Raw genomic sequence first — 15,557 nt, 5'->3', positions numbered from 1 at the left:
TAAGAATATCTACACATCAGTCATATTTCACAGGCCAAAGACATTGCAGAAGGCAAGGAATCCCAAGTACCAATATATTAGTGCACTACCAAGGAACAAGCTGGACCATTACCAGATCCTGAAATACCCACTCACCACCGAGTCCGCAATGAAGAAGATTGAAGACAACAAGAAGAAGAAAACAAGGATGCTTTCAAGAAGATGTACAACATCCAGACAGATAAAGTGAACACCGTTATCAAGTAAGCCTTCTTGATTACTTACGACTAGCTACTTCTTTTTCTTGAAAGGTAGTATATGGATATAGGTCTGGAATGGTTTCACTTAACTCATACATCTGTTTAACTGCACATCACACAAGCCATATGCATGACAATTGGCACGTTTAACTAGCATTGGCAGACTATGGATGTGTAACTAGTAGTTACACATGCTAATTAAATATGTAACTTCTAGGTACACAAGCCAAATAAATGTGTATCTACTAGTTACACATGCAAATTAGATGTGTAACTTATAGTTACACATGCTAATTTGATGGGATATGCATATGTAACTTATAGTTACACATGCTAATTTGATGGGATATGTTATAGTGGTTATATTTATGAAATTGAGAAAAGAACATCAAGTCCTAGTAGTAGGGAGTAGTAGTGGATGCAGATTAGACTAATTAGATGCAGGTTATACTTATAGTTACACATAATAATTAGATGTGTAATTTCTAGTTACACATGATGATTGTATGTGTAACTTATGCTAATATGCATGTGTAACTATTGTTTACATGTGTAACTACTGATTACACATGCATTTTGTTTTCCTGGGTTCATATCTATACCCCGCTGAATCAGTTGTGTGATCATTTTTTGCGATATTAATGTGCTAGCACAAGGTTCCCAGGTGTTTGTATTATTCTGCCAGTATAATTACTGTCTGAAGCTTTACTTTCTGTTGCTTAAAATGTCCTTCGTCATCGATAATATGAAAATGGCTTAGGTACATTTAGACTAGCGCTGTAAAACGTCTTTCTGTTAATACAGTGCTAACAACGTCTTTCTGCTGAAGCAGTGATATCTTAATTAAGAGCTTCTCATTCACTTGCAAGGTTAACTGTATTATTTTATGACTGGTAATTGCTTGATAGTCACCTCTCGTTTTTGCTAGTGTTATTCATTTAGAGATGGATTTGCTGATTTTATGTTGACATATCTAAGTCAGATGCATGTGTAACTCCTAGTTACATAATTCAGATGCATGTGTATCTGCAAGTTACACATGTTAATTAGATGTGTAACTTTTACTTACACATACTGATTTTGGGTACACATATCAATATGTATGTGTAACTTCTAGTTACACTAGTCATATGCATGTGTAACTGCTAGCTACACTAGCCAGATGAATGTGTATCTCCTAGTTACACATGTTATATGCATGTGTAACTCTCAGTTACACAATTCAGATGCATGTGTAACCGCTAGCTACACTAGTCAGATGCTTGTGAAACTGAAATATACATTGTTTTATGTACTGTTCATTTTAATCGTATAAATACTGATTGTTTGTTGTTATATTTCAGGTTTTAGATAACTTCATAAAAGCTAATTGCTTAAACGTGGTAATGGTCTCGCTGGAACTGGAGTTGACGCTGAATACACAAGTCAGATGCATGTGTAACTCTCAGTTACACTAGATAGACACATATGTAACTCTCAATTACACTAAACAGATGCGTGTGTAACTTCTAGTTACACATGCTAAGAAATTATTGTAAATGAATATTAAAGTAATAACTTTTTTTTTGTGTTTTTTTTTTTATGTCTATTTATTTGCATATATATACAAGTGTAACTTTGCATTACACATATCATAAGGATGTGTAACTTCTGGTTACACATGCCATATGCATGTGTAACTTCTGGTTACACCTTCGCACTGTATTTTAATACTTTCGGATTTGGACCTATTTAGAATTTATCTGTTATTAATTTATTTTCATAGCTTTCCTGCTATTGCAACAAGATAATATGGTTTTCAACCTCTGATTCTTGATAACTAACGCAGAGAACTTTCCTTGGCTGTTCCCGGATATGTTCTTAAGTTACATCTTTTTAGAAACCTCAGTCAAAGTTTTAAATGCAACCAACTCAATTAAAGGTAAGTCTTTACTTTCTTTTCAATTATTTACATGATACTTGTATTACAGTCGTTCTTGGATGTGCATCTGGTCTTGGCATGTAATTAGATGTGTATCTTTGATGCCTGCGCATTTTATACATCCTGATAGACCAGATGTATATATGCAGGGGAAATACAAGTAGACTATGAGATAGATTGATCTGATGGAGAAGAGGGTGGTTATGGCAGAGTCGATGCTGGAGGGTACATTACAGTACCAATCTGGTCAAGCTAAGTGTTCAAATCCATCAAGGTATCATATCCTCATCCATCTCAAATCCAATTATTATTCTGCCGCTCCTCCGTTCATGTTGATTTCATATCAGTCTGTTTAGATAAATGCTTAGTAAATTTGCTAGGTACGAATTAAAACGTTCTCTCTTAAGATTCTGATGGTCCAATTGGGCTCTATCTAATAGTTTCTCCCACTAGATTCACCAACCTCATTGATTTCGATCAAATTCAGTTGAAATTGTCATTGGGGATTTTATCAATGCTGAATCTGGTGGTAATTACATTGCAGAATGCTATTGAATCCATTGAAAGGGCTGTAGAGCATGGAATAATGAATTTTCTTATTTCGTCAGATTCTACAATGCTATTAAAGCTTTCATTACAAGGAAACTGCCATGGTTTGTGCTGGCCGATTGCCTAGCCAAGAAAGGTGTTCGATTAAATAAAGGTCAGGTGCTTACTTTCTCTTCCAGGCCTGCATTTTTTTTATCGAGGATGGAGTGGCCATCTGAATCACAAATTGTATTCTGTTAATACTTGCAAAGTTTAGCCTTTGTGAGCTATTTTTTTGGTCACAATTTGTTCTTAAAATTGGTTATTTGGTAGTGAAATTTCATTGATTTGGCAAAAACCATAAATATCAGTATTATTTATCACTTATCAGGTAATCTCTGTTTTGAGGTACAACAGAAAACTACTTGACGAAAAGGAATTTGGAGAAGCTCTATATGGGAGTGTTCATTATGAGCTTTTTTTTCTCTTCAGCCTCAAGAGTCATAATATACTTGTAAGTCCATCATGCCTTCCTTCGTTTTATTTGGTTGTTAATCATAATAAATTGAATGGCTTCTAATTGAATGGCTTCGTTTTATTAGCGACTTGGATTCCTAGCTGAAGACACCCTCTATTTATGTGTTCGACTGTTTAGATGCAGGAATGATTGCCAATGCGTTTATAGAGGTTAGCAACATGGTGAAAGTTATATCAAATGTTATGTGTACTGAAAAAGAATTCAAATCAGAGTGTTTATATCAAATCCCTTGCTCTGTCTTAATAAGCTTATGGCTCGCTATGATGGCTACATCTTCATGTTGTTATTTTTTTAATTATTTGCTTGAGTTCTTGAATTCTCAAGTTACCAAGGCCACACTGGTGAGTTGACCAAATTGTTTTTGCCTCTTGTAATAATCTTACTTTGTTATTTATGATTACAGTCTCAGAAGATCGGTCTTGAGTACATGGATGTTGAAGGTCTTAAGAAGCTTAACAAGAACAAGAACTTGGTCAAGAAGCTTGCAAAGAAGTTTCATGCTTTCTAGCCTCAGAAGCTGTTATCAAGCAAATTCCCCGTCTTCTTGGACCTGGTGTTAACAAGGCAGGCATGTTTTTCTACCAAGAACTGTGGACTTATTAATTTGTTTATGTTGCTTTGTCTCGCCTTTTTGTTATTGTGCTTTCTGTTGAATGAATGTATATCAAAAGGTAGTATATGGATATAGGTCTGCACATTACATCTGTTTAACTGCACATTAGACAAGCCATATGCATGACAGTTTGCACATTTAACTAGCATTGGCAGACTATATATGTGTAACTAGTAGTTACACATATAATCAAATGTGTAACTTCTAGGTACACAAGCTAAATGAATGTGTATCTACTAGTTACACATGCAAATTAGATGTGTGACTTATAGTTACACATGTTAATTTGATGGTATATGCATATGTAACCTAATATGAAACTTCTATCTAACTGTAACATTTTTAATTTTACCTTCTTTTTGTAGAGTCTGTAACTCTGTAAGGGTGAACTATTAAGTTTTGTATACTTGCTCTAGTTTATTCAGTTATGAGATAGATTTGACTATTCTGTGTCCATTGGTTTTTGATTTTTGGATGTCCTGTTTTGTTCATTTGTATGAGAAGTGTTCTAGCTGCTATGGTACTGATATCATTTGCTTGTCATGTAGTTACTAAGAAGGCTGACCCCAAGGTGCTGGCTAACAAAGCTTCCAAGGCTGTCAAAGCTGGAGCATCAACCATTAAGAAGAAGGCTAAGAATATCTGCACATCAGTCATATTTCACAGGCCAAAGACATTGCAGAAGGCAAGGAATCCCAAGTACCAATATATTAGTGCACTACCAAGGAACAAGCTGGACCATTACCAGATCCTGAAATACCCACTCACCACCGAGTCAGCAATGAAGAAGATTGAAGACAACAAGAATAAGAAAACAAGGATGCTTTCAAGAAGATGTACAACATCCAGACAGATAAAGTGAACACCGTTATCAAGTAAGCCTTCTTGATTACTTACGACTAGCTACTTCTTTTTCTTGAAAGGTAGTATATGGATATAGGTCTGGAATGGTTTCACTTAACTCATACATCTGTTTAACTGCACATCTCACAAGCCATATGCATGAAAATTTGCACGTTTAACTAGCATTGGCAGACTATGGATGTGTAACTAGTAGTTACACATGCTAATTAAATATGTAACTTCTAGGTACACAAGCCAAATAAATGTGTATTCACTAGTTACACATGCAAATTAGATGTGTAACTTATAGTTACACATGCTAATTTGATGGGATATGCATATGTAACTTATAGTTACACATGCTAATTTGATGGGATATGTTATAGTGGTTATATTTATGAAATTGAGAAAAGAACATCAAGTCCTAGTAGTAGGGAGTAGTAGTGGATGCAGATTAGACTAATTAGATGCAGGTTATACTTATAGTTACACATAATAATTAGATGTGTAATTTCTAGTTACACATGATGATTGTATGTGTAACTTATGCTAATATGCATGTGTAACTATTGTTTACATGTGTAACTACTGATTACACATGCATTTTGTTTTCCTGGGTTCATATCTATACCCTGCTGAATCAGTTGTGTGATCATTTTTTGCGATATTAATGTGCTAGCACAAGGTTCCCAGGTGTTTGTATTATTCTGCCAGTATAATTACTGTCTGAAGCTTTACTTTCTGTTGCTTAAAATGTCCTTCGTCATCGATAATATGAAAATGGCTTAGGTACATCTAGACTAGCGCTGTAAAACGTCTTTCTGTTAATACAGTGCTAACAACGTCTTTCTGCTGAAGCAATGATATCTTAATTAAGAGCTTCTCATTCACTTGCAAGGTTAACTGTATTATTTTATGACTGGTAATTGCTTGATAGTCACCTCTCGTTTTTGCTAGTGTTATTCATTTAGAGATGGATTTGCTGATTTTATGTTGACATATCTAAGTCAGATGCATGTGTAACTCCTAGTTACATAATTCAGATGCATGTGTATCTGCAAGTTACACATGTTAATTAGATGTGTAACTTTTACTTACACATACTGATTTTGGGTACACATATCAATATGTATGTGTAACTCTTAGTTACACTAGTCATATGCATGTGTAACTGCTAGCTACACTAGCCAGATGAATGTGTATCTCCTAGTTACACATGTTATATGCATGTGTAACTCTCAGTTACACAATTCAGATGCATGTGTAACCGCTAGCTACACTAGTCAGATGCTTGTGAAACTGAAATATACATTGTTTTATGTACTGTTCATTTTAATCGTATAAATACTGATTGCTTGTTGTTATATTTCAGGTTTTAGATAACTTCATAAAAGCTAATTGCTTAAACGTGGTAATGGTCTCGCTGGAACTGGAGTTGACGCTGAATACACAAGTCAGATGCATGTGTAACTCCTAGTTACATAATTCAGATGCATGTGTATCTGCAAGTTACACATGTTAATTAGATGTGTAACTTTTACTTACACATACTGATTTTGGGTACACATATCAATATGTATGTGTAACTTCTAGTTACACTAGTCATATGCATGTGTAACTGCTAGCTACACTAGCCAGATGAATGTGTATCTCCTAGTTACACATGTTATATGCATGTGTAACTCTCAGTTACACAATTCAGATGCATGTGTAACCGCTAGCTACACTAGTCAGATGCTTGTGAAACTGAAATATACATTGTTTTATGTACTGTTCATTTTAATCGTATAAATACTGATTGCTTGTTGTTATATTTCAGGTTTTATATAACTTCATAAAAGCTAATTGCTTAAACGTGGTAATGGTCTCGCTGGAACTGGAGTTGACGCTGAATACACAAGTCAGATGCATGTGTAACTCTCAGTTACACTAGATAGACACATATGTAACTCTCAATTACACTAAACAGATGCGTGTGTAACTTCTAGTTACACATGCTAAGAAATTATTGTAAATGAATATTAAAGTAATAACTTTTTTTTTGTGTTTTTTTTTTGATGTCTATTTATTTGCATATATATACAAGTGTAACTTTGCATTACACATATCATAAGGATGTGTAACTTCTGGTTACACATGCCATATGCATGTGTAACTTCTGTTTACACCTTCGCACTGTATTTTAATAATTTCGGGCCTAGATTTAATAATTTTGGGCCTAGATTTAAATTTTATTTAATTATGGGCTTGACAATATGCATAAGGGTATCAAGGTCTTTTAAAAACTCGGGGCCTAGATTTAAATTTTTTTTAATTAAGGGCCTCATATTATGGGTTATCCATGGGTTGGGCCTGAGCCTAATTTCCCCTACTCATAATTATAATTGTATCTTTATCTTTTCATCTAAAATATCAAATACAAATCATTTCAAATGCAGGAATATATTTTAGAGCCCCCATTTTTTTGGTGTTTCGCCTATAGCCTCTTAGTGCAGCTTTGCATGCGACCACCCCTATTCGGTTGATCGATAGTACAACACGCATCCATTTTGTTCGGCGGTCCTGCTTCATGAGTTTTCAAATTTAATAATTCTGGACCTTGGAATTGGATTAACTTTTAATGCTGATGGGCTAAACCATACGAAATAAAATTACTTTTCTGGGCCTGAGCAAGCTTTCCCCATCTGGAGTCTGGACTCAGGTTCCAATTAGTCAGAGTCATGCGGTTATACATGATCTAAATTTTGTGCAGTTAAGATTGGCGCCCAAAAACTCAAACTCTCTACACCATTAGGAATCCAAAAAATCAAAACCTAAACCAAATTCCAGTACAACATAAGATGAAAAAAAATACCAGAATGAAAATAATCAAACGTAGTTATTCGATAAGCACGATATTTGTTCTCATTTCACTACAAGTCCTTATATCCCAAATCTCTGCAAATTCAATCAATGAGTGCCCGGAAAAATGTGGATCCATCAAAATACCATTTCCTTTCGGCATTGGAAATCAATGTTCATTATCACCATTTTACGAAGTTTCTTGTTCAAACCACACTCCATATCTTGTCACAACTGATCATCAAATTTTAGGCATAACAAATGGCGAATTACGTATAAATTCAACTTCATATATTGCTAAAGATTGTATAAATCAAAATAGTACAATAACCCATATTTCATTACCAGAAAACGGACCACTTTCAGTATCAGATTCATCAAATGTTTTTATAGCAATTGGTTGTGATACAGTTGCAGTAATTACAGATGATAAATCATTCACCAGTGGTTGTGTTTCTCTTTGTTCAACACCAAGAAGTGTTGTTAATGGTTCTTGTTCTGGAATCGGTTGTTGCGAATCCACTGTACCGAAAGGAAAACGGTATTTAGGATTAGGTACTAGTAATATTTTCGGTTACAAAAATGTTTCAGATTTTTATAATTGTAGTTATGCATTTGTTGCCGAGAAAGGAAGTTTTAGATTTGTGGAAAATGAGTTAAGGAATTTTTCGGAGACTGCGAAAGATATGGCTATGAGATTGGATTGGAGTATTGGTAATTATAATTGTGCGAGTACAAGTGGTAGTTTTATCTGTGGGAAGAATAGTTTCTGTGTTGATTCTACAATGGGTACTGGTTATCTTTGTAACTGCTCCGATGGGTTCTCTGGAAATCCTTATCTGAATGGAACCAAAGGTTGTCAAGGTTGGTTTCTCTCTGACCCTTACTAGATTGAATATTAGTTATCTTATAGTCATGGTAAACCTTTTTCTACTGTCTATTGTTGCCATTACAGATATAGATGAGTGCATTGAATTAGAGAACAATCCGTGTGTTGGTGGCGCTCGTTGCCATAACAAAGTTCCAGGGTATCAGTGCATATGTCCATTTGGTAGTGCTGGAGATGGAAGGAAAAACGGTTCCGGTTGTAAGAAGTTGTATCTAGTTATTGAAGCTCTTCTTGGTATGTTTATTAGTTCTTGACATCCTTGTCTGGATTCTATTTCACATCAAATACTGCATTGGGGATAAGTTTCTTACAAAATTTTAAAATTTGTGGATTCATTCACATTCTGTGTTGTTAAACTGTGAATTCAGGGACTGGACTGGGTTTAGGAGTGGTTTTATTATGCGGTTTATGGTTCTATTTTGCGCTTAAGAAACGAACTCTGGTCAAGCTTAAGGAGCAATATTTTCGACAGAATGGAGGTTTATTGCTGAAACAGCAAGTTTCTAATCGGGAAGGCACCACCGAATGTGCTAGAATTTTCTCCTCTGAAGAACTCAAAGCAGCAACACAAGATTATGATAAGAGCAGGATACTTGGGTCAGGTGGATATGGGACAGTTTATAAAGGAATTCTTGAGGATGGGAGTGTAGTAGCCATTAAGAAATCCAAAGTGATGGATCAAAGTCAGATTGATCAGTTCATTAATGAAGTTGTCATCTTAACACAGATTAATCATAGGAATGTAGTAAAGCTTTTAGGATGCTGTCTTGAAACTGAAGTTCCGACCTTGGTGTATGAATTCATTTGCAATGGAACTTTGCATCATCATATCCACGAAAATGTGGACGGAACTCAAATGTCATGGTCAAATCGGTTACGGATAGCTGTGGAAACGGCCGAAGCTCTTTCTTATCTACACTCAGCTGCTTCAATGCCTATATTCCATAGAGATGTGAAATCTTCAAATATACTTTTGGACGAGACCTACACAGCAAAAGTTGCAGATTTTGGTATATCAAGACTGGTGCCACTAGATCAAACACAAATACCTACATTGGTTCAAGGAACATTGGGGTACTTGGATCCTGAATACTTTCAGACAAGTCAACTAACAGAGAAGAGTGATGTTTACAGTTTCGGTGTAGTTCTTGTCGAGTTATTGACCGGGCAGAAACCTGTTTCATTTGAAAGATCACAAGAAGATAGTAATTTAGCTATGTATTTTTTATCTTCATTGAAAACCAAGGATCTCAATGAGTTTCTAGACAAGAATGTAGTGAAAGAAGGAAATCTTGAAGAGCTGAGAAGAGTGACAGAATTGGCAAGGAAATGTTTGCTTTTGAAAGGTGATAAAAGGCCAACAATGAAAGAAGTTGCTCAAGAACTTGTTAACATTGCTGCATTCTGTAAACAAAGTAATCAACTAGGAGAAGATGACAATGAACAACAACAATGGGCGATGGATTTGTTCGATCAAGCTAGCAACGATAGTTTCAATGCAGCATTATCTATTACTTATGATCTGGAGAGGTAAAGCATGCATGGACACCAGGGTTGTGTTGGCCACATGCAGTGCAATCAAATGCGACATGCATTTCTGAATTCTGCCACTCTTTTTTTTGTTTTTTTTTTTTTGAAAAGAAAAGGAAAAGAGCAAAAGAGAGAAATAAGCATTATCAGTTTAGTCAGTAAGAAGCTTTTGCAACTTTGAAAAAGAAGTCCAAAGTAGTACAGTCGCACTCAAACAGCTAGCTATTGTGTAGTAATCTTTAATTCACTATTCATGTAAATTACGGTAGTCCTAATGGAAATCCTTTTACTGTTATATTACTGAGGCAGCAGTGCACTTGAGAGTTGGGACCAATAAAAGGTCGTCATTAGCTTTATTCCTATCCTTTAGCTGCTGCACGGTACATAATCTTTTTTTACTTGCAGATCAGAACAAATCTAAGCACCTGAAACACTTGTTGAATAATTGAGGATAGAGTCTACGCAAAGATACACCTTGTTCCTTAATATAAAGCATGTTCCTGATAAAGGCAATAATCCTAGTCATTAAGTGGGATGAATGTAGAAATTTTATCAAAACTCTGCATATTTTAAGTAGGTTAGTAGACTAATGAATGATCAATCAACTAGCGGGTAGAATTAGATTCTACGAAAAAATGCATTTGTAAGGATTAAGCAAAGTAGATGCTTACAATAAGAATATTATTAGGTAGCTCATTCAAAGCCAGATTAAACTCAGCCCTACAAAAGAATAAACACATCAATATAAACAAGTACATGTTTCTTGCTCATAAAACTCAACACAGAAACCCCTGCAATCCATGAAGATTGACAAGGAGATATCTCATCCGATTCATCGCCATCACAAACTCAAACTCGACTACACTGAAATCCCATTCAATTGCGAAGGGTGCAAAGAAGCTGGTATAGGTCCTCGATACAGATGTGAAAAATGTGACTTTGACCTTCATAAAAACTGTGCTGTTGGACCTCAGTTCATCACCCATCCTTTCTACAAGAAGTGTGAGTTTGAATTGCATTACCGACCTCCTGGCACGTGTTAAGATATGGTCAAGATATGATATATCTTGTCATTATTGTGTTTGTTATTTGGTTGTAACTGCATATATATTCTTTCTGTATATATCCTAGATATAGTTAGGTGTATCTTTTATTTGCCTTATCTAGTTGTGTAAACATGTATAAATCAGGTTTTTGCCTATCAATGAATATACAGAGAATTATTCTCACAACTACATTAGAATCTCTATGCTCATGTTCATCATGGCATCAGAGCTAGGAAAGATCTGAGAACCAGTTTCCGCTGCAATACAATCCAGAGAAAATACAACCCAGAGAAAACATAGTAATCATGTCAAGAGAAGATTCTCAACCTATCACTGTCCGTTTTGATGGAACCAATTACAATCACTGGTCATTCCTCATGAGGAGTTTTCTTAAAGGAAAGAGTATGTGGAAGTATGTCGATGGTATAGAAAAGAAACCTACAACAAGCAGTTCTGTTGAAAAAGGGAAAGAAAATGAAACACAGAAAAAGGATCCAAAAGAAGAATGGGAGATTAACAATCACAGGATTCTCACTTGGATTGGAAACACAGTCATTCCTTCCATAAGCATGCAACTCACAAGTTTTGAGGTAGCCAAAGATGCATCGGATTTTCTTTCGAAAAGGTACACCCAAATCAACTTTGCTCAGAGGTATAAACTCGAACAAGATATTAGATCTATGAAACAATGGCATGATCAGTCTATTTCTGTTTTTCATTCTGAGATGTCTTTAATCTGGAATCAATTAGCAATCATGGAACCAATATGGACCGTAGATTTGGAATTGTGGCAGAAGTATAGAGAGGAAACACGTTTAATTCAGTTTCTAATGGCTTTGCGTGATGAGTTTGAGTCTATTAGGGCATCAGTCCTTCATCGTTCACCTCTTCCATGGTGGAAGTTGCTTTGTCTGAACTTATTACAGAAGAAACAAGGAAAAGAATCACACCGGAGATATCAGGAGTATTTGTTGTGCCCTCACGATCCAGCCCTAACAATTTTCCAAGAAACTCAAATGCTCAAGTGCAACGTGATATGTCTCAAGTACAGTGTCATAAATGCAAGACCTTTGGACACTTGGCAAGGAACTGCAATCTCCCATCGGCCAATACATCACCTGCTGCCACAATACTTGACACACCCACAACACAGTGTGGGTATTGTAAGGAATTTTGTCACTCATCTAGATTTTGCACCTCACCAACCTCAAGAAACATGAGAAGGATCAATGCTAATGGAGGAAACAAATTCAATACACCTACCAGATTTACGGCAGCTCCAGTTTCATCTGCAACAGATCCATATGCAACATCGACAACCTCATCTGCATTAGTTGTACTTGGTGGTGGTTCAGCACCAAACCTTGCTGATATTCAAGAGATGATTAAACAAGCACTCTCAATTGGTAACAACCCTACAACTGCATCTGCCTTCTCTATCTCCTCAGGTATTTATTCAACAGAATGGTTTCTCGACTCAGGAGCATCAAACCATATGACTTTTAATCAAAAGTTTTTTGAAAGTCTTCATCCTGTCATCACCCCTAAGATTCATACTGTTGATGGATCAACAGTAACTGCAAGTCATATAGGCTTGGTCAACAATTCAAATAACTTCTATGTATCAGATGTGCTTCTTGTTCCAAATATTACAATGAATCTTATTTCAGTTGGTCAATTGTGTGATCAAGGTTATAACACATATTGTTTTCCTTTTGGTTGTGCTATACATGATCTCAAAACCGGGAAGCTAGTTGGGATAGGCCGTAGAGTTGGTCGGTTGTATCTCCTTCAATCTCTTGCTCTCTCAGCGGAATCTAAAAGTCACGTCGTAGCTGCTACTCCCACTGCACCTGTGTCAATATCTCCCTTCATGTCTTGGCATTCTAGGTTAGGTCATGCTTCCTTTTCTCGTCTTTCATATATGATCAATAAGGGTTTACTAGGAGATACTCGGTTAGATAAAGAACCAAATTGCATCTCTTGTAAACTGGCAAAACAACCAGCTCTTTCTTTTAATCTTAGCACTTCTGTCTCAACTGAACCTTTTGCTCTTATACATTCTGATGTCTGGGGTAAATCTCCAATCATGTCAAAGGGAGGTGCTTTGTATTATGTCAGTTTTATTGATGATTATTCGCGTTATACATGGGTATATCTATTCAACTCTAGAGCAGATTTTCTTAAGTTATATGTTGATTTCTCAACCATGATAAAAACTCAGTTTGGTAAAGTGATTAAAGTTTTTCGTGCTGATCAAAGAGGGGAATATATTTCCAATCCATTCAAAGAATTTCTTAAAACCCAAGGCACCATTCTTCAACTGTCATGTACTGAAACTCCAGAACAAAATGGAGTTGCAGAACGTAAACACCGTCATATTATAGAGACAGCTAGAACTCAGTTAATTTCTGGCTCAGTTCCTTCAAATTTCTGGGGAGAATCAGTCCTTACTGCAGTCTACACCATCAATAGAGTCCCAACAACTGTCATAGGAGGAATGTCACCTTATGAGCGTCTCTATGGTAAGAAACCAAACTATTCTGATCTTCGAGTCTTTGGTTCAACTTATTTTGTACTCCTTCCAGAACGTGAATGTCATAAACTTGGTCAAAAGAATTTCTTGTGTGTCTTCCTTGGTTATGGTATTGAACAAAAAAGGTACAGTTGTTATGATACAGTTAATAGAAAGCTTCGTGTCTCTCGTCATGTCACATTCTGGGAGAAAGTTCCATTCTGGTCACTTCCAAGCAGCAAATCATCATCTTTTGAGTCTTTCACTTATTCTGATCCATTTCCTAGTGAATCCAATCCTAGAACTTTTCCTATATCTACTCCTGAAAGTCCATCTCCTCTAGTTGTTGATCCACCAAATACGGATGACCAAGACCACTCTACGACTCAACCTAATAGTGCAACTCAGGAACGAGATCCTGATTCTGAAGAAAATTCTTTGCCACCTCGCAATCGAAGACCACCAGCTAAGTATGCAGACTATCACTGTTCCTTGTCTTCTATTTTGTCATTTTATGAACCAAAACATACAGAGAAGCTGCAGCCATTCCAGAATGGCAAGATTCAATGGATGATGAATTGGAAGCACATGCAGAGGCAGGCACATGGGAAATGGTGGACCTTCCTTCTGCAAAATCAGTTGTTGGAAGCAGATGGGTCTATAAAGTTAAGACCAGGTCAGATGGTGAGTTTGAACGATGTAAATCACGAGTTGTTGCAAAAGGTTATACACAAGAGTATGGTGTTGACTATGAAGAAACATTTGCACCAGTGGCCAGAATGGTTACAGTTCATACATTACTTGCTGTTGATGCAGCACGACAATGGGGACTTCATCAAATGGACGTGAAAAACGTGTTTCTTCATGGTGAGTTACAAGAAGAGGTTTACATGCAACCTCCTCCTGGTTTGCCTCATGAACCTAATCAAGTATGTAAGCTTTCACGGGCATTATATGGACTCAAACAAGCACCTCGTGCTTGGTTTGATAAGTTTAGCAATGCAATTCTCCAATATGGTTTTACACAAAGCTTCTGTGATTCAGCTATGTTTGTCAGATCGTCAGAAAAAGGAATTGTCATTCTTCTCTTGTATGTTGACGACATGGTTATTACTGGCAGTGATTTACAAGGTATTACTGAACTCAAATCATATCTAAGTGATTGTTTTAAGATGAAAGATCTTGGATATTTAAGTTACTTTCTTGGTATTGAAGTTGGCATGTCACCCACTGGTTATTTCATATCACAAGTCAAATATGCATCTGAGATTCTACAGCGTACAGGGCTATCTGACAATAAGGTAACTGACACACCTCTTGAATTGAATGTAAAATACAGTCCTACAGATGGGACTCTATTGTCTAATCCAACACTGTATCGTCAACTAGTAGGGAGTCTAAATTACTTGACCATTACGAGACCAGACATAAGTCATGCAGTTCACATAGTCAGTCAGTTTATGTCTGCTCCAAGATCTACTCATTATGCAGCTGTTCTCAGAATTCTAAGATATATCAAGGGGTCTCTTCATCAAGGTATGTGTTTCTCATCAAAGTCTGATCTCACTCTTCAAGCTTACTCAGATTCCGATTGGGCTGGGGATATTACAGATAGAAAATCTATTACCGACTATTGTGTGTTCTTGGGAGACTCGTTGATTTCATGGAGAAGTAAGAAACAAAGTGTGGTTTCTCGTTCAAGTGCTGAAGCAGAGTATAGAGCACTTGCTCACACCACATCTGTACTCATTTGGTTACGGTGGCTACTTCGTGATATGGGAGTTCTAATTTCTTCTCCTACACCATTGTATTGTGATAACAAGGTTGCTATTCAAATTACACACAATGATGTCTTTCATGAGCGTACAAAACATATAGAGATAGATTGTCATTTTACTCATCATCATTTCAAGAAAGGTACAATCACTCTTCCACATGTTAAATCAGAATTTCAAGTGGCTGATCTTTTCACCAAGACTCACTCTGCAGCTCGTCTTCGATTCTTAATTTCCAGACTCAAGATGTGTACTCCACCACCTTGAGTCTGAGGGGGG

The 15,557-nt window shown here is 36.3% G+C and overlaps 1 protein-coding gene and 2 long non-coding RNA genes across 3 annotated transcripts; all 3 read left to right on the top strand.

Annotated features, from left to right (window-relative positions):
- Positions 1 to 1,965: 1,965 nt before the first annotated feature.
- LOC113278093 lies at positions 1,966 to 2,780 on the top strand. Its single transcript, XR_003325287.1, has 3 exons — positions 1,966 to 2,160; positions 2,310 to 2,434; positions 2,705 to 2,780. It is a non-coding gene; the product is annotated as an uncharacterized LOC113278093 (long non-coding RNA).
- Positions 2,781 to 2,830: 50 nt separating this feature from the next.
- LOC113278094 lies at positions 2,831 to 3,788 on the top strand. Its single transcript, XR_003325288.1, has 4 exons — positions 2,831 to 2,863; positions 3,080 to 3,202; positions 3,291 to 3,375; positions 3,630 to 3,788. It is a non-coding gene; the product is annotated as an uncharacterized LOC113278094 (long non-coding RNA).
- A 3,668-nt stretch (positions 3,789 to 7,456) lies between these two features.
- LOC113278092 (wall-associated receptor kinase 5-like) lies at positions 7,457 to 10,210 on the top strand. Its single transcript, XM_026527024.1, has 3 exons — positions 7,457 to 8,387; positions 8,479 to 8,646; positions 8,781 to 10,210. The coding sequence occupies exons 1-3, from the start codon at positions 7,523 to 7,525 to the stop codon at positions 9,944 to 9,946; spliced, it is 2,199 nt and encodes a 732-aa protein (XP_026382809.1). The 5' UTR covers positions 7,457 to 7,522; the 3' UTR covers positions 9,947 to 10,210.
- The last annotated feature ends 5,347 nt before the right edge of the window (positions 10,211 to 15,557 follow it).

The sequence above is a fragment of the Papaver somniferum genome, chromosome 5 (assembly GCF_003573695.1).
Source record: "Papaver somniferum cultivar HN1 chromosome 5, ASM357369v1, whole genome shotgun sequence".
In the NCBI taxonomy this organism is placed as follows: domain Eukaryota; kingdom Viridiplantae; phylum Streptophyta; class Magnoliopsida; order Ranunculales; family Papaveraceae; genus Papaver; species Papaver somniferum.
Note: the sequence above shows the minus strand (reverse complement) of the source record. Positions and strands in the feature narration are given on the sequence as shown.